Consider the following 24,338-nt stretch of genomic DNA (forward strand, 5'->3'; position numbering starts at 1 on the left):
TTCAGGATGATTACTGTGTTCATGGTTTATTTATAACGCGGGAATGAGTATTAAAGCTGTTTTTAACGTATTTATTCAAAAAGCAGCTGTGGCTAAGGCAAGATAGGTCTATTTCCCGAGTGATGTTCCACGGAATTCCTCATTTTCGGAAATACATAAGGAGAGAATGCACGAACCTCGCTCGAAGAACTTAAATGTAGGTCCATCTTAATTTATGCCTAAATACACAAGTGGGTCGTTGCTCGCATTGATTTGACTTTAGAGACTCCTGACTCTAGCTCACAAAGAGTCACTCTTTAACGTACGCACTGTTTCCGTGTTGCTGAGAAATCCACGAGTGCATTCGCCCGGATGCGTTCACCTGAAGAATAGCACGTTTAATATGGACTCAGACACCACATCTCCTGCGAAACGAAGTGTGACGACTCACTCTGCGATATGGCGAACCGAAAACCAGCGAAATCCGACTGGGGCCTTCCTTTTATTATTATCAATATTATTTTTTTGAGCAACGGACTCGGAACTGACGCCATCGAGGAGTTGATAACTTCGAGAAAAGGGGAGTGAGGGAAGTTTTTAGTCATTTTCGGATGATGGCTGGCGAGAGAAAAGAGGGGTGGGGAATTAAAAGTAGAGAAAGAAGAGATGTGGAACGGGAGAGGAACTGAAAGGAATCACTGCGTCGAATTGAAATGTTTGGCTCCCCCCAACCAGAATAAACAATCGATAATTTTCGACTGTTGAGTGCAAAAGAACAGAGGGAGAGACGACCATCACGAAGGCGCGACTCTCATCATGTCCTCACTAGATAAAAACACATAGGAACGCGGCTCAAGAGGCCACAACAATGATTTTAATCATATATGAAAAACAATAATATCTCCATCAGAATCGTTCCAAGTGAAAAAAGTTAACAGTTAAAAGTTGTTCTCATACACCACCGAATAATTGCTCGTGTATTACCACGAAAAGCTTTTTAGATATGAATTCAGCCCATTCTAATAGCTCAATAGGCGTATGTGTGAGTCATGCGTCATTCAGTACATCTGCTTCAAAGGAAGAATCGCAGAGAAGGAGATAATCCATTGGTGACTGGCGGTGACAAGGCTCAACTCAACAAACACATACGGCTTATATGGATTGTGTGTTTTACAACATAACAACATCATAATTCATATTTTGCCTACAATATATTTGAAGAAAAAACTAAAAAAATAAACAAGTATTACAGCACATTGTACATTACAGTCAAACTGGATATCATACGAGGTTCCGTCAAAAATTTATAACCATTCATGGCTACATTCCTAATGAAACTATTGAGGGATTTCATTATGAAGAGGAAGAACTTCTTTCAACCAAAGTTCGAAAGGGGAAATAAGAAAAATGTCATGTACCTTGAATTCCCTTGTGGCACTTTCACATGGCTAATATCCAAGAATTCACACTTGTGGCAAAAAATTCGTTAAAATATAGATAATTTAACGGTCAGAGAACTCACTCGATTGCAATTTATGTTTACGTCCGTATCCTGTGGGTTAGGAAGGCTGAACTGTAATTGTTGACCACAAACAATCAAATCAATCAATGGAATTAATTTTCTATTCATTAAATGCATAGAATTTTTTTTAGAGAATTTTAGGTCAACTGACACATTGTATCGTAATAATGAAATCATCATATTAAACTGGATACCGAGGTGTGCGAACAACTTAGGGTCAATGACATTTTAGCACCCTTATTTTTACAGAACTCAGTCAAAAGTTTTGAATTACTTACATGCTAATCTAATAATTTGGACGCAAGTATTAAAATGATTCTAGTTGCCATGAAAAGTACAATCATGAGACGCTTCTTTCGAGCGGGAGCTGAAGCTGATCGCTTAGTGGCTAGAGGCTAAAGCTCTTACCAACTAGCAATAATCACTCAGCTATGCATTAGATGAATTACTTAAGGATGTTATTTCGAAAATTCTTTTGCAAACGCTCTCCTCTGTTATATCGCAATATTTTAAACGATCAACATCTTTGTGCCAAATGAATGAGGACAGACTCAACGATTTGTATACTCATCATTCCTCTGCCAACACGACAATTCAATAAATATAAAATTATATTGAGTACACTGATATCTGACCAGTACGCACCAAGGAAAGCGGAGAGAATAAGGGAGCAGTGAGTTTTGAAGTAAGACAGGTTATCGCAGGACTGTCCACAGGCTTCAGATATAATCATTATCATCAGTTTTTCAATCCTAGAATTGGTATACTGCAACCCTTCATTCTTATCTATTCAATGTCCTATTTGAACATAAGGCTGCATAGTCTAGGGAGAATAATGTGGAATATTGTTTCCTTCTACCCTTCCCACACATGCCTTCCACATCGCAGTACTGCGGTAGATACCGTGAACTTCACTCTCGCCCGCAGCTGTGGCAGCTGATCCCGGGCCGACCCACTCGGTCTGCGCCACCATTGACTTATGATATAACACTTCCAATCAGAGAGAGTTTTGGGGAATTATAGTTAAAATACGACCTATTTAGGAACCTGGCTAAAATGTGAATGTTTAAATATAGGACCCAGTGACAGTCCTGAAAAAGCATCGGATGGTGGAGATTCATATCAAGACCTACATCAAGTTTGTGCGACATTGCGATTTATCAATTTAAATACGCGATATCAGGATGTAAGAATAGGATATCGAGTACATATATCAATATATAGACAACTTTGAGACGTACTACTGTACATCGCAATGCAATGCTAATATTTGAACATCGCACAGCTTTATCCCCAGCCTGAAGTACGAGTATCAAAAATAAGTTCGAGGCGAAAGAGAATGAAATGCACGTCCCCTCAAGGCCGAAGAACGTGGGCGAGAAGGCATCTGACGACTGCTCAGCAGGTTACCGGCATTTTCCTCCCCTAGACAAGGGAAATCTTGAATGCCGTCCAGCATTTCCGGACCCGGGTTCTATCCGAGGTTGCTAACCGAATGATAACCGTCAACATAGAGATATATGTAAACGATGATGTCGTCATGGCGGCATGCATGATGCAGTTATGCTCATCCACATCATAAGTATTTCAATAAGAAAAGTAGTTGAGTACAGTCTTGCTCCATCCTCCTACAGTCTTACTTACTTTTCTAATGCTATCTCCCTTGTTCACCGTGATAGATCTTCCGTTCAACATTTTTACTAACCTAGTATACGTATTCGCCCCTCGGTCTTCCAACTTGTGCCCTCCTAATTATCTACCTTTCCATTAAGTCCCTAACAAATGAATTATGCCTTGGGGAGGGCTCAACTCACCTGATTCTCCTTGCCCTTGTCGTGCTCGGTGCAGTTGCTATTTCTTCAGTAAACATATTATATTCCCCATAGACGATACAATACAATAACGTCGTGAATCGCTGAGGGAGTTACATTATACACGCACAATATCGTCAATTGGTGGTCACTCCTTTGAAATTCCATTACAAACATTTTCCTGATTTTCCCCGGTGTATTTGTCAACATTTTTTTCCTTTCGGTTTTTCTCCCGAATATTTGTAAGTTGATTTTTTGTGGATCTTCCCTCAAAGCTTCGTGAGCCACAGGTATAACTGAAATCGGTCTTTCGGAACTTGTTTTTCCGAGTTCCTGCACGCTCCATGGTACACGGCAAGCATGGCAAGGAAGGAGCGGCGTTCACCTCGGGAATTCTCGAATCCCGAATAATATTCCCAATCGCACACAACATTCCCTGGATCTGAATTAAATGAAAGAAGGGACCAATTGGCCTTGATTTCGACCAAATAAATACCTCTATCTATCTATTCCCGATTTCATCAAAATTCGGCCATTTACGCATTTTCCTGAATTTCCCTACCGACCGGCTACCATGTGCCAACACTCCATAGGAGGATATAGTCAATACTAACATCATAAGCAATATTGTTTATGTTGCTCGATATAATCGATAATTATTTCTACGTCGAGATACATTATCCACATAGGTATTATATCGACGGTTGATACTGGAGAGAGAATATCACAGGGCCCCAGCTGCAGCCGGCCACTTCCCGAAGACGGACCAGACGACCATCTAATAGCAAAAGTCGCACGAAGACGCCACGGTCCATTAATTTAAATAAAAACGCGCGAGAATGAAACGTCAGCGATACGTATCACATATAGTGACGGTCAGACATCGACGGAGGGGAGAGGAGGGGGTGAGGGCGTGAAAGTCTCGCTCGTCTGAAAATTCCGAAGCAGTTCCGTTATGAGTTCGCCACGTCCAGGGACCCGAGCGAAGGTCAGTGAAGCAAGTAGGCGAGTTACCATTCTCGCGATCTTCCGATTCGCCGTGCGCCGGCAGCTCCGGGGCATTCATTCAGTGCGGCGTGCCATTAAATTATTCATCTGAACATGAGGCTCGATTAAAAATCCTAATGCAGCTTTCTTACGAACGAAGAACCGGAAATTGACGAATACAAAAACAAGCGATGGAGTTCAAGGCCTGAGAGGGGACTAGAGAATGTTGTTAGATAGATAGATAGATAGATAGATAGATAGTGGTCTTTATTTGGGCGAAATTGAGACCAAATGGTCCCTTCTTCCATTTAACCCATCGTCATATACATATTATATTAGCCATTAAACTTATAAATACAGTCATATGTACACATAAATACATATAGACAGACATCAATTCATTAACACAGATTTGCACATCGAAAAGAAAACAGTATATACATATATATAGACACACACATACACATACATACACATACACACACATACATACCTATCATACACATACCTACACATATACATACATATCCACACACACATACACACATAAACATACATACATGCATTCATACACATACATAAATACAAACATAAGTACGCACATACACACCCATACATACATACATATACATAAACATATACATATATAAATTAAGAATACACCTACATATACTCAAATTAAATGACAGTGAAGTCAACAGTACAATAAAATGAGGAAAGTCTGAGCAAAGAATGAGGTTTGTGGGAAAAGCTAGGGAGAGCGTGGCATTGCTCAACTAGTAAAAACCCACGCAGGAAAAACACCCACGAAGAGAAGGGGGGTGTGAAAAACCTGCGAAAACCCTATTACTTAGAGGAAAGATACATGTACATTGTAACAATCATTTTTACAGAGTATACATATTATTAAGTTACTGAAATTGAAATGGAGAAATTAAATACATTGACAACACATGCGGAGTAATGAGAAGCGTGATGTTTCTAAAAATAAGTAGTAGTAGTTTTTAAGGGGAGGCGACCGACAGCTAAGGTCATTTGCGCCATAGGGGATGGACAGGAAAGGATGAAGGGTGGAGAGAAACCCGGCGTCGGCATTAGCCTACTCTTTACGAAAGGCGCCAAGGGGTCCGCAGTTTAACGTCCCATCCGACGGACGGCGTACTCACTCAAAGTGCCCTCCACAAAGCACCTCAAGTAGGGATCGAGATACCTCTGAAAAATATTCAACACCGCCGGGATTTGAACCCGCGCCCTCAGGGTGGGAAGCCAGTACGTTAGCCCCCGCACCATCTCGATCCCCTCTAAAAATAATTACGCAAACTCCTACCGCTTGAGATGACAAAACAAAAAGCAGGGTAAAAAACAAAGTAGACACAGTGATCTGTATAACAGCTGAGTGGAATGACGGAGGGATACTGGTTAAGTTAAGTACCTGAGGAAAATGAACTTGTGAAGTGCTCTTCTAAATGTTGTTGTTGATGAAGAGTTTTTTATGTCATCTGGGAGAGAGTTCCACAGACGGCATGCTGTAACATGAAAAGATTTGTGATAGATTTCCGTGCGATGGTGTGGGACAAGAAGTTTGTTATTACCCCTGGTATTTCTGTTGTGGATTGAGTTGATGAAGAGGAAGTTTTTGTATAGATAATTAGGGGTGTGCTTTGAAAGTATTCCGTAGAGAAGTGAAAGAATATGTAAATGCCTGCGGCCTTCTAGCTTTAACCAGGATATTCTATTAAATGAGTCGGAAATATGATCGTACTTCCTAAGATCACATATGAACCGCACACAGGAATTATGGGTCTTCTGGAGTTTGGTTTTTAGTTCGCCTGAAAGGTCTTGGTATACTACATCACAGTAATCAAAGTGGGGTATGAGAAGAGTGGACACAAGAAGCATCTTTAAGGAGGGGGGAGCAATGTGCTTTAACCTTTTCAGTGAATGCAGGGATGAGTTAATTTTTCTGCAGATAGCAATTGCATGATCAGTCCAAGATAATGTTTCATTTATGGTTAAGCCTAAATTATTTACTGTCCTTAGGTATGGTATGATAGATCCTTAGTAGAAGAGATTCGAAGGCGGGACAGGTGGATGCAGGGCATATCGAGAGACATTGGCATTCAAGAGGACTATGATACAGATGGGAGAATTTTGGAATAGCGAGGCATGAGGAGGAAAAGAAAATAGGCGTTTGTGAGAAATAAACGGAGGTAGGACATAGGTGGAGTTCAATCAAGGTTTAATGAGCATGAAGTTCTGCGATATCTTCGATCAGGTGGGGATAAAAAGTATAGCAGGATCACGCCCCCGAATGAACCATAAACCTATCTTAGCCGGAGACTAATGCAAATAATAACTCATCCCTTAAATATTTACCATTGCAAGATAATCACCAATATTTGATCAATTCAACCGTGCTTCTTGAACACTACATGGTAAATAACGTTAAAAAGTAATGAGCGACGATTCATCGAACACGACTTCCACTTCGTGTTGGCGATTTGAAATACCTGGTAAAAAATAAATTACCTAAAGGTTTTACCAATGGAGTGGAATGATAAGAAATTCTGTACGCTTCACAATCGTGTGTTATTCAGGGTAACCCTATCCAAATGAATCTATTTGGACGCCAGTTGCTTATGTGGATACAGCAACAAAAATACCGATCATGTCTCGCACGAAAGTTGGAAGTCCTTGACCCCGATTTCATACATTCGCTTTAGGCAAAATCATGCTGCAAAATATAACTCCTTCTTCGCAGTTCACGTCTTTGGTCTATATTTAATCAACTGTCAACACAACTTGAGTGATGGGTTCAAGAAAAGGAGAAGGTTCATATGTCAAAACCTTTCTCTAAATGCGACATTTATGGTAATATTTGGGCGATAGCAATGCTATATTTCTTAAATGTGAGGTTGGCCTTACCAACAATGAGTAAATATAAATTCAAGTGAATACTATCAGGCGTCAGTTTCTAGAAACAGGGTTGAGGATCACTTTTAAGTATTTGAAACGTTGCTGTTCCGGATTTGACGATGGTAACAATTGATACAGTACTTGATGCCCGTATACCTACCCTCCACCAAGCGCGAATTTATATTAAAGTTTTGTACTTGGGGTGCATTTACAATCGAGTTCGTGTTTACGATCGGACCCGGGTCTTTCTTGGTGGATCCAGGGCCTGAAAATTATTGCTCTGGGAAGGGTAAAACCTTCATTAATAACCTCGACTTCTTGCCAGTTTCTATGAATCATCTATTTAAACAACCAAATCGCGATTTTTGACTTGAGATTCACTCCCGAGGGGATCTCAAAACTGATATAGGAGCCTATAAATACGAACCTACATCAGGCCACCAGCATGCATTCCATTTCTAGACATTACCATCAAACACACTGCGCGTACTTCGCCAGCAGCGACGGATATTACCTCTAAAACTTCGCTGCTATGTAAGTAAGCGGCGCACCGCAAGCCGAATTATCAGCAATTGAGGCTTGTGGAGCAAGAAGCATTAGGAACCTTGAAGAAAAATATAGCACGACACGAGAAAAATATTTTTAGAACAAAGACTATTAGGAACTTAGTAAGATATCTCCCACAATTTTTCATGGCAGATGATAATACTTCAAAGATAATAATTCTCTCCCTTTAAAGAAAGCCAAAATAAACACTATAAAAATGATAAATTTAACTATCATGGCCCCATGAAACCCAACGACTGAAATAGACACATCGTAGCCATACAGGCCCCACGAAACAACGAAGGTTAACATGAGTGGCCATTAATGTATTTAAAAAAAAACAGGTCTACAGGGATCGCTATTTATTAAGACTCATAAAAAAAATCTCAAGGGCCACGGAGTACATAAGTAAAATAAAATTAACCAAACGAGAATGCAACGAGCCTTTGAAAGCACTGGGATATGGGTGCTGATCAGACTATATGACAGCGGTTCCCACCTTCCACTACGGTGAGTAGCATGCGATTGAGAAAATCAAGAGTGCATGCCCCCATAACATTTGCTTATATCCAACTACTACCTCATAAAAACCACAGTAAAAAATAATTATGAACTGGAAGGAAAAGCTTAAAGGACCAGAATGGACATTTACTATTATTCGAATATTCGGAAAGGGAAAGGATAATGAGAGTTGTCCAACTTCCAAAATTTTCCTAAAAATCCTCAGTATCTTATATAAAATGAAAGCATTTCCACAAATTTTCCACATATTTAATACACGAAGGTCATTCCTCTCGAAATACTATTTCTGTCTCGAAAATTTCCGCTCGAAAGGATATTTTTAAAGGGCTCTTACTTGACCACGCCCACACGCATGAAACTGTAACTTATCATATGATACGATGTTTGCCGTATGAGTTATGTGCTATTTATATTCGATGAATGACACTTCCCCACGCCCCGAAGGCCAGGATCGTAGAAGTCTCCCATTTTTGCTCAACGAGACATGCATGGAGTATCTCAGAAGATACCGCGATGACCGTAATATTCAGATAACTCCCCCAAGTTTTCGGCTTACTTCAACCATACTCCAGTTTCACCCTCACTCCGGTCGGCATGAATGCAACCCGAAAAAACTCAGTTTTATCAGCACATACTCAGGAGATTCAGAAATAACTAAAGACACTCAGAACGAGAGTCTAGCGGGGAAATGTTCAAGCTCAAGGGTGGAAGGTTTTTCGAGCAAGGTCTGAACTCTCAAATTATCTGGAAGTTCACGACTACTAATTATTAGACCAGTGCGAATTAACTTTTTCAGTCGATTTCACCGGGGAGGTCGGTGACACCAATGTGATCTGGGACCCAGCTACTTTTTCATTAGAATATACTATACATCGAATATATACACATAATCGAGCATCGAATACAATATCGAATATTTAATACATTATCGAATACAACGCATATATTTTGAAAGGTATGGCCATTCGATCGACCATTAAAAATTCGAATATCGCTAATTTCCAGTTATTTTTTGCAGCCATCAGCAGACCTGTTTGAAATGACATACTTATTACATGAATGACTCCCCTATGCTCTTTCTCCTCTAATTACTATTCAGCATCTTCTTCAAGCAATGAAGTAAATCGACATCATACATGAATGAAGGTAATCAGGATATCACAGAGAAAATACACCAATGCCCGGACGTGCCATGTCACAGGCCGCACGCATCCATTTTCCGGAAGCCCACCTTAAGCTTCGATTCCCTCCATGTTAGCGCAGGACAAAATGAGATAGGACCTTGCCGTGAGGCCACGCACGCTAATATTTTTTAAGATTAAAAGGTCTCTGAAGCGGCGGAAACACGAGGAAAAACGAAATAAGCGCAACGCAACGAGCCTTCTTCCCGAAAGAGCGTCATCCAGTGAGGTGGAACGCGATGAGCGCGGGCGGAAATGTTTCCTCCTCGCACATCTGGAACTTTTGAAATATTCAATTCAAGGTCACAGTAGGATACTGCTGGAAGACAGGTGTTGCGACTTTCTGGACTGCTTTGGCAGAAGGATTATTTGCAAGAAGAAAGATATTAATGAGAGGCACGCACTTAATAAAATATAGAGAAGACTTAAATGTGACAGGAAATATTTTTAAATGAGCATAATTTCGATGGAATTTGGCCATTATTTTCATATAAATTGACAATATAAATATTTTAGGCTAATTCCCACATTATCGGTAAATTAAAATTACACAAATGTAAATAACTCTACCTAGTGGCGAATTCAATCGTTTAGCATTACATTTATACTTACATACTTTATGAAAAGTGATGCACGAATACCCTCATCATAAGGTTTATAAATTATCTACATCAGTACTCATTATAGCTCCCATTTTATTCCAAATTCACGCAGATTCAACATCTAATGAACGCAGCATTTTAGACATTGAGTTAAAATGAGGTTTTCATATGTCCAAGGTGATGATAAAAAAATCATAAGCACTCAATGACACCAAAACCCCTCCAGCCAGCTTAGCGCTGTACGGATCTGAAATTTGGTCTTGGAGACAATACGATACTTGGAAATTGGAGGCTTCTGAGATGCGGATGCGAAGCTTTGCAAGGGGCGGGAAAAGAGAGGAACTTTATTACATATGAAGAAAGCAGGAATGGTGGACGGAATAAATTAGGCGGTGATAGAATTACATCCTACCTAAATAGAAGGGAGGGATAAACAGGAAGGGAAGGACACGCTCATCGGAAAGGATGAAGTCTAGCAGAATGAATACAGAATGAAATTACGAAGGAAGTTATGGCCGGAGGAAGACCACGAAAATATGCAACTTTTTTAAGAGACCTTCCAAAATCTACCTAAACCGGTAGACTTATTATGATGACATCAAGTTCGGTATCTCGTTTTCATAGTTTTCCAACATCCACTGGACTTCGAAAAACGTGGCAATTCTGTAGAGCAAGGCAGCATTCAATGATATCAATTGCAAGGCGATAAACCGTTGGTACGAAGCTGGTCGAATTCCATTGAAAGTATGAACTTCTACACAGAAAATGGCAAATAAGACTTATGTCGGAAGATTATCATTGAGTACACCAACTGAATCCGTATTCTTCAGTTTCAGCCATAGAGTAAAAGTTACAGCTTGATACGTCGGAGGCCATTGTTAACGTCCTTCGACGTTCATCGGATGGCAATGAGAGAGTTGCTGAAACTCAGGATTCCAAATAGTTAATTGCTAAATGTTAAGTTCCAAACAGTTAAGTTCTGAGTTAAGCTCCTGTCCTGTGTACATCCCCGTTCTGAAAATGACTTCGTTGAGTGTGGGAGGAGGGTCAGTGGGTGGGGTAGGCAACGAACGATAAGGAATAAGACAACAAGGGTGACTCAGACAACAAGCTTGAGTTGAAGAAGACCAATACCCACAATAAAAACACTTGCAATGAAGTAGAAGAAATCGGAATCATTTCACGAACGGGTACAACGTTAGATGTCACTGGCGCACGAGTTCCAATAATATTTTTCTACGCCTTAGACTGGTCCTAGAAACTAAGAGTTCTTTACTGGCGAGGCATAATGCAAAGCAGCGTCAAACAGGAATGGAAGAAGAATCGGACTAAACGAACTCACTGTTTTCCTTAACATGATAGCCTATTATTTTATCATGAGTAACTTTGACACGCTCTGAAATTGCCTCAGTTCTAGTTAACGCTTCATGAAAGAATGATATTTGATAATTTATTCGCAAAGGTATCTGAAGTTGAAACTTAACATATGGTGTTCGCCAAAATATCTCGGAAAGAAGGACCTGGGACGCTACATCGGATAACACACGCTGTAAAGTGTATTACGAAGCAATGACCCGAAAACCCAGCGGCATTAATACCATAGCGCGACAGCACTGACGTTAAGTGAAGGGAAAATTCTATTTTTTTAATTTCGATTTAAAAAATAGTATAATTCATTCTCAAAAAAATATCACGACATTGCCAAAGATAATCTTTAGGAAAAGATTAAGAGTTGAACTAAAATACAAAAACTATATTGCGGGAACCTACCTATCCGCAATCTCATCTGTAAAAGTAGCAATAATTGCATAAGTTTTAAGCAAAGAGAGAAAACATTTTCGTTCCTTAATCTGGTGACCAAAATTTCTTCGATAGATTTTGAAGGGAAATAATAAATGCATGACATTTCACTGTGGAAAATCCACTCACCTGGAGACCGATATTTTACCCCAGATCGTACAATTTATATTGCAATGCGTTAGCCAGTTAAGCTGCCAACTTAAAGCGGCTTTAGAGGGAAATATGACTATGTTTTACCGTCGGTAAAAATATGCATTGTCAAGAGGTCATCGTAATAGTTCACACTGAGCCGAGGGCCAAGAGTTTAAACTAAGTACGTCAGAGACTCATGGCTTACGTAACTGGCACAAAAAAAACACTTGCCGAAAATCGAGATATCCGGAATGATTTTTGAACGGCGAAATTCCTCGACTTGGGTGTGCACGCACACCAGTGGGCGAGTTCGCAGAGGTCACAGTCGCGATATTTCTCACAGTTCCTACGAATCAGAAAAAATATTTGAGACAACATTTCAGTCTCGCTTTGTACGGGATTTCAACAGGAAACCCTTCGCAGCTATACCACGAATAAAATATTAACATAACACTTATTTTCTTTGTGGGAGTCCTGACAGTCTAGTAAGGATTCCCATTCTAGATGTTTTCCCAATATTCCCGATTAACATACCAATCATCATCCCCATTCTACTCAAGGGAATTTGGGATCTGATAAGATGCTTTCTTTTAGGTGATCCTTTATCGCTCATCACTTCGTCATTGGTTTCACTTAAGTCAGCCCGCATGTAGCTTGTTTATGCATGAGTCTGAACGCGTGATGGTATATGGCTAACAAGAACTGACCTCACAACAAGAAAGAACATTTTCCTCACAGGTGATTCTCCATTCCTGAATCACATCCCCGATGTGAATACGAAATTACGTTTCTTTTTTTTAAAGTGACCATTTTCCTCGGAATTATCGAGGAAACTATAAATTCCCGATTGTTTCCCGACTGAGTGTCCCTCGGAATTCCAAAAATGACAACTGTCCATGCTGATTTTCTTAAATCAAAAAATAATAGGGAGACCACGATTCGAAGTAGTGGACGGGAGCGTACTGAACCCCGGCGAGAGATGTTTGCGTAGGTGGGCGTGTGCCCCCGAGAACGCCAAGGGTTTTGGGTTCAAGGAACTCCTCGTTATACCTGTCGCAACGTTTTCCTCCTCTTCCGACGACACCATCCCCACCACGCCCTCCTCCACGGGGGGCAGCCCCACTGGTGCGAAGCGCCCCCTTTGTCAGACACTCACGAATCACTCACACGTTCCTAATACCGCCATGCGATTTAGACCAAAAGGTTACCGGGGCGGTGGTTGCGTATTTTTATGTACGCATTGAAAGATGCATGAAAAAAAAGATCACAGGGTTGCGAAAGACAACTAAAAAAACACCCACACGCACGCGACACACGCACTCTATTACACTTCCTCGCGAACAACTGACCGTCTGAAAGCGCAGAGAGGACTAACTCCGCACGAGTCGACTCGGCCGAAACGGGCGTTAAAAGCTTGGGAGAGGAGAGGGAAGGAGGGAGAAAAGGGGAGGCACGGAGATTGTGTCATAATCGTGTTTTACCGACACGCAGAGAGGAGAGGGCCCGAGGGGAGAGTAGAGCCGGGCGGGGGGGGGGGGTACCGCAAGAGTGCCGAGGGGGAATGCAGTTCCCCCGCCTCTCCGCTCTCTCGAAGAGACGTCAATTCCGCTCCACGCCTTCATTCCAGCCCCATTCAAAGGATCCCCTCTCGCCGTGAGCAGAGCGACCGTATCCCAACGCTGGGAATCCTCAATCCGAGCCCCCACAAATCCCCCCTCCCGCTCCCGTCAAGCGGCGAGACGCATGCCTTGTATACACTCGCCATTAAAATGTAGCTTTGAATGACCCCTCGGGTACTGGTGCAATGATGTGAAAACTGAGGGTTAATACGGCGAGCCGCCAATTAAATAGGGCAGAGTCACCACTTATAAGTCATTTTATATAGTCTTCCTGGTACCTAGATATTGTAATGGGTCCAAAATCGAGAAATATCTAGAAAGGCAAACAAAATATTATTGTTTTTTAAACTTTTTATACGAATATATAATTTAAATTTCGAGTTAATATTGAAGAAAATAAACCAAAGAGAAGAGACTAAGAAACTCACCGACTCCACGTGTTCTAACCATATATAAACTACGCAAGTCAACATGTCACATCACTTTAAAAAAATCATTACTAAAGGAACTACCAAGGACTCATCGCTTGGTGCTTCAACCTTTAACACGTTCTTATTTGGTACCCCTAGCGTAAGTTAAAACCGTATACGTATCAAGCACTTTAATATACCAGTGAATAAAATGCTCAGCTACAGACGAGACAAAACGCTGCGAAAGTTAGATTCATACCAAGGCATACCCGTATATTACTAACGTTATTACTGTAGGGTGACTACATATTTCTTTATTCCCGAAACTTTTTCCCCGAATCATTCCGCACTGAAACAGATTTTCCTCCTTAGTGTTTGTAACATGATTTGTTACTCTCCGTGGATCACCCCGTTATCTCTGCTCTTGACACAGGCAACCCTTTCCCTACGTTCCAACAATTCAGTTGGGGAATCCGAACCACCCTCTTATCACAGAACAAAATAGGGCAATTCTCAGTGGTGTTATCAACGCCGAAACATTGGTCGTGAGTTAAGTTTTATACGTGTACGTTGCACACAATTCATTTCTTCACATAATCGAAAGTGAATATTTTCGTTTAGAAACGATGTGATGCTGAATGTACCCGATTTTGGGACGACGTAAATTTAGTATCTCTACCAGCATTTCGAAGAGGAAGAAAAATCAAGAAGAGAACAGGAAATGGCGTTCTCGTTTGCTACTCCTGCGATGTCCCTCAAGTTTATCAATTGCGACGAAGGAGGAAGAGAGGCTCCGAGATTCAGCGATACAAAACGTAAGGATTAGATCAAACGATTTATCAATGCGGCGTTGAAGTCTGTTGTTCAATGAAATATTATACATAATGCTATGATTTGTTCACCATTTTTAAATAAAGTGCAGATTAAAATTTTAGTAACCATGTCCCCACAGTTGTGCTGGTAGTAATTACAAGAAAATCAACGAACAATCTTCGGGAAGGTACGTACATACTTCAAATCGAGAATGCCGAGAATGGGTTTGGCAATAATGAGCCACGGCCTATACGAATAAAATTTCTCTTAAGAGAACTGATACATTCAATGTAACAATTTCAGAGTGACATTTTTCAGAGTTAAAGAGGACCCCTCAATAGTTTAACCGGCTGGAACACTCGGACATCGAAGGATTAGGGTTTGAATCCCGGTCAAAGCGAATTATTTTCACACTCTGAAATTGTTGCATTTAATTGCATATTAGCGGATTACCCCGTTTACAGTTATTGCTGCGGCATATCTCGTAGTTCCTTGGAACTGATACATTACCTTACCCGTAGCGTCAGATACACCTCGTCTAGCTCCCATCTCCAGGTCGACCACGCCTCCCGAGGACGAGGTAACGCAATCAAAGGGAACCAAATCCACCCAAAAAGAAAGCTTTAAACGAAATAGGATATAGTCCATCGAATTACACGTATGCCAGTAGAGAGAATTCAGATTCATAATAAAATTCGCTGAATCAGATTAAAAGAATTATTTAGTTTTATGTTGAATCGCAAGCGGGATCATTTTACATCAAAAACGCAAAACAGATACACACGTAGACACATGGAGGAATTCAACCACTATTCCTTTAAGAAAGACCCATTGGTGGTCACAAAATTAAACGGGAAATTTGCGGATGGGAGAACATCTCTTATTTTCTGTTAGCAAAGTCACGTGGCGCCCGTGATATAACCGTGGATCTCGACGGAGAGGATGGCGAAATGTAAGTGACCTAAGGGGAGTGGCATTCATAAATAGTGATAGAATATTTCATTCACAAAAAGATGGATATATATTTTACATGGTTAACTTCAAGGGTAGGTATGAGATACCGTAAATAAGTAACTAAATGCCCAACGCACTTTGTGTTGCGGAAAAAATATTTGATCTGAATTTGAAGACAAAAGAAAAGAGGACAAGTCCCAAATGCACCTGCGAGTGATAAAACGAGAAAGAATTTATATAAAAGCGTGAGAGATGTCAATGGAAGTTTTATCTCTGTCTACTATACTTTGTCCTGGCCTATTCACAAAACAATAGCTAAATCGTTCAAAATGAAGTGTAAAAAACGGAATTTTCAAAATAACGTTTAGGCGTCCAGCTCGAGATATATCGTAATTTTACCAGAAGTTACAGATGTCGTGATCACTACATAGGGCTGACGCGGTACGAGTTCTCTAACATTCGTCCTCAAATTATTTCAATGGATAAAAAGGTTGCCCTACGATAAAAATTGCAAAAATTCAAGATTTTTTTACGACTCTACCAAAACTAATTAATTAATTAGAAGGTTGGTTGGACATGTGAGGGTAGAGCTCACCTATTACGAAGCCTTAACGCGTGTGAAATTAGCACGCGAACAAGGCAGGGAGTCCAGTCCCTTCCCTTGTTTCACCGCTTGTGTTTTTTCATGTTTTCCTGGTTGTTTCCCAGAAAGTTACGAGTTAAGGTAAAGCTGGGGGTGTCTACAGAGTTTTGACTTAGATTTTGTACCTGAGACATCAGTAGCCTCATGCTCTATCTACTACACTGCCGCAACAACGAATCAAACACTAGTTCTTACCGGCTCAAATGATCAAATACAACGATTTAAGCCTGTATGAGGTAAAATTTTCAGATCATTTACAAGTCAAAACGTCGCGACCAGAGCGCGCGAGTGACTAGGCAGAATCTTGATAAAAAATTATTCGACGATGCATTCGTTTATAAAATCAAGCTGCTATTACATCGATGCAATCCTAAATGGATTGTTGGGGAACAAGGTGAGGAGTGCAGAGTTCACACGAGTGAGTGAGTACAGCCAATGACCTTGAAACCACAATGGACATCCATATCTACTTGAGAACCCATTGAAAACGTTTATGAAACAAATTCCGTTACAAGTAACACCATAGATTCTCTCGAGTCGATCGCTCGCGCAATGCATGTATAGCGAGACGGATTCAGGGAGGATCATGGGAATCATTACTCTACATAAAAAACAGCTTCGTAAAAAATAATGTTCATCTTATTTTCCAATAATATATAAAAAAATACACCTACATTAGAATTACATGATTACACCATAAATCGTAAGGGTAAGTGATCCATATGATTTTTACAGACATTAACCCATAGGCGAAGTTCTATGGTTACACAAAAACAGAATTTGGCCACTCCCTCGTGCTCTTCCATGAAAAGCAGAGAAAAAGTGGGGGTTACCTAATATTTTATTGCTTAAAAGTTGTCAGTCACTTTATGGATATCCACTTCATGTTTTGTGATTTTCCCCACGGAAATACCATCATTTCTCCCGATTAAGAGTTTGGAATCTGATTGGTACATTTTAGGGAACCATCTCGCATCGCTTTGCTTGCCCTGATGTCACTTAGTCTGTCAGAAACTGTACATTATCTGTTTTTGCTGGGGTTCTCTCGTGCGATAGTCAGCCGCTGACAAAAACTGATGCCACTATTAAAAAGAGTGTCGTTCTTATCGATAAAGCCCTATTCCCATATCAAATTACAGATTCGCACTATTATAAAAAAACCAGCCCATTCCCCATTTTTTTCTCGAATTGTTTTTAAGAGGCTGATTTATTCCCGGCTTTTCCCCTACTATTTTCCCAACAGAGTTACCAACCTGTTATCATGATAGCGACGTTAGACGTTCAGTATGAAATTCGATGAGGCAAGCGACAGGTAACGGGGCAGGTGTGTATTCGCGCTCGTATTCTGGACGGAAACCGCTTCGTGAATTTAGCAACTCGTCGCAACAGAGCCGGAATGAACAAAACAATCATCTATTCTTGCACACGCCAAGAAGCTGGCACACAACTATCGGCGAGGATGCAGCAAGGGAATGTAACGGTGCCTCGTTGAAGGTCGCTCGCTCGTAAGCTGAAGCCAATGGGAAATTTTGTACTCAAGGAACGGCGACGACCAGCAGTTCTGTGTTTTTTACACTAAGGATAGACGAAGTGAGGCCAACAAGTGGTTCGGAAGGGAAAAAAACACATATTTGTGGTTGTCCAAAGACAATGTCCAATCCACTGAACGACGGGGAACACGTTGCAGAGAAATCGTCCCTCTCCACCAAATGAAAAAAGACTACAAATTTCGAAGAAATTTCCTTGGCCTGCGTGGTTTTGTAGGTATTTTCATTTCTTTTACGTTTTATAGGGGACTCGAACTCGAAAAAAAAAATCATTCCTTTTTCCCATCCCCCGACCTGATGCATCGCTAACGTGGTGAAACTCGGCTATGAGTACCAATTAATAAGTTCACTGAACTATTTAATATACCTCCTCAGTTACTCGGCATTCAAAACGAAATCTTGATACTGGCGGCCGAGCATCACTAGCACGTCAATGCACAGCCCTCACTGAAAGGAGCCCACTGGTAGCGATCTGCACAAAATATTCGCACTCGAACGTATTAACCTGAAAAACATTTATTATACCGCCATTCTCCAGAACCAATCTAATATCCTTCGTCCGAGAGGGTATTTCACGGAGCGATCCGCATGACTTTGCTCAACCTTATTAAAAGTTAAAAAGTGATCTGAATCACTTTACAACATGCAGGAAAATTGTAATGGGTAAACAAAAACAAGCACAATGGACGAGAATGGTACGTCGCGAGTATGGTGGTACGTAACACCCTCGCTAGTAATCTAGAAATTTATGAGACCATTACCTTAAAGGGACGCCGCGGGAAATCAGCGCAATATTATACGTACGGTGATGTGACGACCGCAATCCAGAATATTGCAGACTTCGTAGCAAGTGAAATCCATGACGAATTTCATGACGGAATGCTTGACATAGCTTCGGGCAATTGGCGCAATGGATGCGAAATCCATTGAGGATATGGCAAACGCCTTTCCCTTTGATAACTATGAATTTCACGGTATAAGTGTATTTCAGTTGACAGAAGTATTAAGAACAGATAGTGTCACAGAAATTTTAGATATACTGAAATGGGATGGGAAGAAAAAGGAGTAGGTTAGGCGCGATGTATAGAATTGCTAAAAATGACGAAGCGTGGGAAGTTTATGGAAAGAGATAGAAAAGCCTAACTTTAAGGGAAAAAACGACCAGAGTTTCAAAACAAAAAAGATCGCAAAAAACAAAGAACAAAAAATACTTTTTTAAATAGAACTATTGTTGATTGGAACCAGCTGACTGGAGGCTTGTTTGAGCCTTTTCCATTCAATTTTAGGAGTTTTAAGAATAAATGTAAAGCGGCCACTGGGTGATAAACTTCATTGTAGTTATTAAAATAAAATTGTTTGTATGTGATGCGGACGGCATGTTGTAGGTGATGTGGAAGTTTGTTTGTATGTGATGTGGAATTGTCATTGATGTAAGAATATTTTGTCTTCATCTGTTTTTCTAGTGCGTGCATGTATGAATATTCGTTGTAAGAGTGATCAGTGATCAAATTTGACCGTTGCCGCCAGGACAATTGTCTAATTGCAACCTAATTCTTAAATAAAAAAAATAAAAAAAAAGAAATTGAAAAATATTTGAATTCCACGTGCTTTTTCAATGAGTTCTTCGATAATTTTTTATCGAAGAAGACATAACACCAGCTTAATGACCGGTACGCAATTCTTAGTCTTTTGCTTAGTCGGTAACCACCGTTGGACGAGCTAAATAATTTTATGACAATGATGCTTCCAACGAACACTGCAGGTTTTCTCAGGGTTATCAGGTTTCTTGGCTAGACACAGTCGAAAGAATTAAAACGCCAAGTTATAAAGCTAGGGAGACCACAAGACAGACTAAAAATAATTGTAAAAATTAATTTTTTAATAGGGAAGTAAACATTGAAACTCACTACCAGAAAAAAATAATACAGAACTTTATGCGATGCAACATATGCATCTTAATTCTAATAATGTATATTGGGTAAATTTTCAATAGACCATTTCAATTGTAATTTAAATTTAATGTCAATTGCATTATTTTTTTCAAATGTATTAGTTCTGTCAAACGCACTACTTTGGTATGCTTTGCAATCTTACCCTCACACCACTCTCCACAAGGTCGACTTGTATACGTTTCTGTAAATTATAATAATAAGCAGGCCATCAAATAGAAGCATAAGTTGAACAGGCCCTAGTCTAACATTACATATCACCGTCAATTTCTATGGCACTTCCTCCCAGCCTAATCTATAAGCTTGCCCAACATTGTTTTCTTCTTCAGTTCCTCTACTCTCTACAACCATTTATAACGTCCAAAATACGCATTTTTCCTTTCCTCTACATCGCTTATTCATCATCCCCACCACTAAGAAAGCCTTAAGCCTCCCACTCTCTCTCTCAAGACATTTTCCTCGACCCAGGTTTTCTGTTTGTTTCGAATGTCAACTTAGAACTTTTTCACTTATACAATCATATCGGACACTTTTTTTCTCAAATATTTCATCTCCACATGATTCATTTTTTTATATTCTTCACCACACCCAAATTACAAAGTTATCCATTACACACATCTCCAAAAAAAACTCATTTGCTTTTCTTCAGCAACACATTAACTAGTTATCCATAAATAGGACGATTCTCGCCGGGGCAAGCTATAAAAATAGGCGGTAGCTAAACGAGTTCGCACGTTAGAAATGCAAACAGATTACGAAAAATGTGCCCAAGCAAAATCATCATCACCAAATTGGTAGACACATTAAATACTCATTCTCGGAAGGTATCTAATTCGAATATACTTGTCTAAAACTAAACATATCGCAATGCCGAAATTTACATATTTTTATCCTTAGGTTCAATAAAAAAATTGCTTTCAATTCACCTACGCCCTTCATTCAACTCATGCGATGTGAAAATAAAATATTTCAGCTTGAAGAAAAATTTCTTTCACTACTCAAAAGAAATTTTTTGGGTACAAAATAAAAATAAAACTGGTTATTAGATGACACGTTTATATTCGGTGTTATATCCAGGCCAAAATTGCAATAGCAACAGACAAATGTTTTTAACGTTCGATCATAATTGCGAGGGGGGGGGTTTCCCGTAATCTTGTTCGATAGTGTTCTTAACGAGATACCATCGCTTTAAATGCCCGACCGCCTTAAAATTGGGTCATACGCCTTCGCAGCCTACCTTTACCGGTAGACAACTGTCAATATGAATGATATAAACTTATAAAACTTCAATGCGCAAATACCTATATCGTTTGCATTAGTCTCATTTGTGAATGCCAGTGCATGAATTCAAACACAAAAACAATCCTCCAGTAAAGCCCATAGCCTAGAATGACTGATTTCGTGAAATAAAATAGCGCTTAGAAATACTATAGTAATGGAATTGACTTCACTTTCTGATAAATGTAAAACCACATAAACACGCAGCCGCAGGGAATGAATGATAAGAGGGCGAATGACAAATATAGGCGAGAAAGAGGGCAATGATCACAATTGCCTTGAGATAAAGAACGGCCGCGAGAAATAAATAAGAAATAATTGTTATCTGCTAACGAACGATATCGGAAAGGGGGAGGGAAATTCAGTGCACGCGGGGAAATGTGACTACACTCCCAAGTACTGTGGACTTGGATCGTTCTTTGAAGATTGTAACGACTCACAATAATAGCCTTTCCGACATGGCAACACAAAGTCATGAAACATGATGTAATTCAAGGGTGGGATTAGCGACGAAAGAAAACGTTCCCCGCCATGTTCAATAACGTGACCCAAAGGTCGAGGACATTTCATAGCTCGATTTCAAGGTTGAGGGGAAAAAAAATTAAACATGGAATCCTTGGTTCTTAAAAAAATTAAAATTTTCGAAAAAAAGACCGGAATCGGAATTTCTGAACCTGGAACTAGTTCTTCAGTTTTGACTATGCCTACCTGGGACAAAAGATAACGATTTGAACTCTCTTGACTGCCCATGACGCTGGGAAACAAGAAATTATTTTCCAAGTCTACATAATTCAAAGTTCACTTATTCCTTCGCGCGCGTTCTCACGACGATAGCAACTGATTACTGACAACGAAACCAATCGCTAATAAGAAAAAAAACGGGACGTTACGAAATGGGTTTATGAGTGATTACAAAGACGCTAGAGGTGATGATTGCATATGAGGCAATTCACACAGTGAATAATTGCGACGGAAGTCTTGAGTTGCCCAAGTATACAAGCCATTTACAGTCTTCGTTGCCATTGAGCGATTACGGATAGAAAATTGGAATTAACATCATCTATTACCCTTAATGGTACTGCAAGACAAAGGCACGATGGCGGATTGACCATGTACAAAAGTAGCGAATGCTGAAATGGAAGCAATGAAAAGTTGGGGAAAAACGAACGAAGAAAAGGGCTGAGATTTATGTAGGAGAGCGAATAAAGATGCCAAGAAAGCAGTGGGAAGAGGGAAAGCGCAGGCAGTGAGGGATCTGGTATAAGATGACCCGGAAACAACCGAAGGACAGAAACAGATCATCAGAATAGTGAACGCCCGACAGAACCACGAAAAACTCCCCGCGCATAAAAGTGAGTAAGAATGCTCGGGGAGATTCCTGTCACTGTGACAAGAAGAAAGGTAGGCGGAGTATATTAAAGCATTAATGAATGAAAAATTCGTGAATAGTAATTGGAGATGTGTATCATATGTAGGAATAACAGCAGGGAAATCCGCGAATGCAGTAAGCCAGGCTCTTAGGAGTATGGCTATACTTTCAGTGGAGTGTGATCATATCTATTACAAGGAGAAATGTGGCACCAACGAATGATGAAATAATAATGGAATTAATATTACGTCACACACGATGATTTTGGGAAAGGATAAAAGAATGACTTAGAGAACATGCAACGATGGGGGTAGAACAGTTTAAGCACATACGTAGGGGAAGAGCACGATGCAAGAAACATTTGCACCCAAGGTAAGAATTATTTATTTCATTTAGTCGAGGAAAATGTACGGAGGAGATAATAGGACTGCAATTCTTCTTTCTAGATACAGCTAACACGTATGACAGAGTACCCTGTTAGATGATGAGGAGAATTATGAAAAAGAAATGAGTAGAAGTATACGAAAATCGCAGCCGGAAAACATGAAGGAGCTCCCATCCATTAAAGAAGAAGTGCACAGTCAAGGGTAAGTTTCTCATTTAAATTATGACTAAATCAGGTAGCCACCTTGAACCTTGGCGCTTTAGTCATTCATTCCATCACGAGAGACGTGGCTGAGCCCTGGGCGTATGCTATTTGCAGATGACATTGTGCTGCGCAGTAACGCCAGGGAGGATTTGGAAAATAAATCGGAAGAGTGGAGAAGATCAAGCGAAGACAAAAGGCTTAAGATTGGTAGGAAGAATATGTATTCAAGTCATATGGCTAATAGACAGGATGGCAAATTGGACATATAGGGGGATGAATTTGCAAAAGGTGGGAAAAGAAATGAGATTAAGGGTGGGTAAAGGTAGCATGTGGAGGGAGAAATATTGTACATGTAGAGTTTAATCGGTTTGGAAAAACTGTTAAGAAGGTCCCAGGGTTGCTATGCGATCGGAGGAACAAGGGGGGAGTTAAAGGAGAAGTAAAAAAGGCAGTCTTCAGGCAAGCATTAATGAGCGAATGCAAGACAGGTAATGACCGTACTTGCGATGACATTTCATGTGGGAGATGTTAAGAACGTGTGAGAGGAGTTAAATGGACAGATGGATGTGAAGATTAATTAGGCGAGACAGAACGAGAAAAACCATTGGTACGACAAAGATGAGATAATTTTCAAAGACAGTGCAAAAGAGGATGCTGAAATGGAATGGACAGGAAACGAAAAGATTGGAAAACACTCCACTCAGGGGAAAAAAATGGAGACAGAAGTAATGGGGTAGCCACGAAGGAAATGATGCTGGAATGTGAGAGGAAAGATAGAGGACAATTGTGTCGGGGGCTTTTAAAGGAAGAAGTTAAGTGGAGGAGGTTGACCACATTCAACGACCCCGATACAGGACATGGAAAAGCTACGAAAAAAGAACAACACTACCTTTAAGAGAGACCAAATAATAAAAAAATAGCCATTGTTGAATATTGTCGATTTTTGCGTAAAAATATCCATGTTTCACCTTCCAATACTCACTGCAGCCAAGTCAGCGCAACACAAACTTCTTAAGGAGAACGAAACCGCAAAGTTACAAATTCGTGTCTGAACGCACTGTGAATGTTCCAATCTGTCCATTTTCAAGGGCATATCGCCTTTCCATCAGCTCGTTTCACTCTAAGTCTAATCTAAAATGGAGAAAGGGACCAGAAAAACGAGAGGCATG

General features: G+C 40.2%; 1 protein-coding gene across 3 annotated transcripts in view; it reads right to left on the minus strand.

Moving 5' to 3' along the window:
* The window catches only part of atl (atlastin GTPase), a 99,358-nt gene that overhangs the window by 36,984 nt on the left and 38,036 nt on the right, over positions 1-24,338 (minus strand). Inside the window, exon 1 of one of the 3 annotated variants that reach the window (XM_071598114.1) lies at positions 13,049-13,341. The exons of the other annotated variants lie outside the window; for them this stretch is intronic. Coding sequence (XP_071454215.1) covers positions 13,049-13,085 — 37 coding nt within the window. The 5' untranslated portion in view covers positions 13,086-13,341. Of the gene's footprint in view, positions 1-13,048; positions 13,342-24,338 lie in introns of those variants that run through there. 3 annotated transcript variants of the gene reach the window in all.

The sequence above is a fragment of the Hetaerina americana genome, unplaced genomic scaffold, assembly GCF_022747635.1.
Source record: "Hetaerina americana unplaced genomic scaffold, ioHetAmer1.1.p SCAF_9, whole genome shotgun sequence".
Lineage (NCBI taxonomy): Eukaryota > Metazoa > Arthropoda > Insecta > Odonata > Calopterygidae > Hetaerina > Hetaerina americana.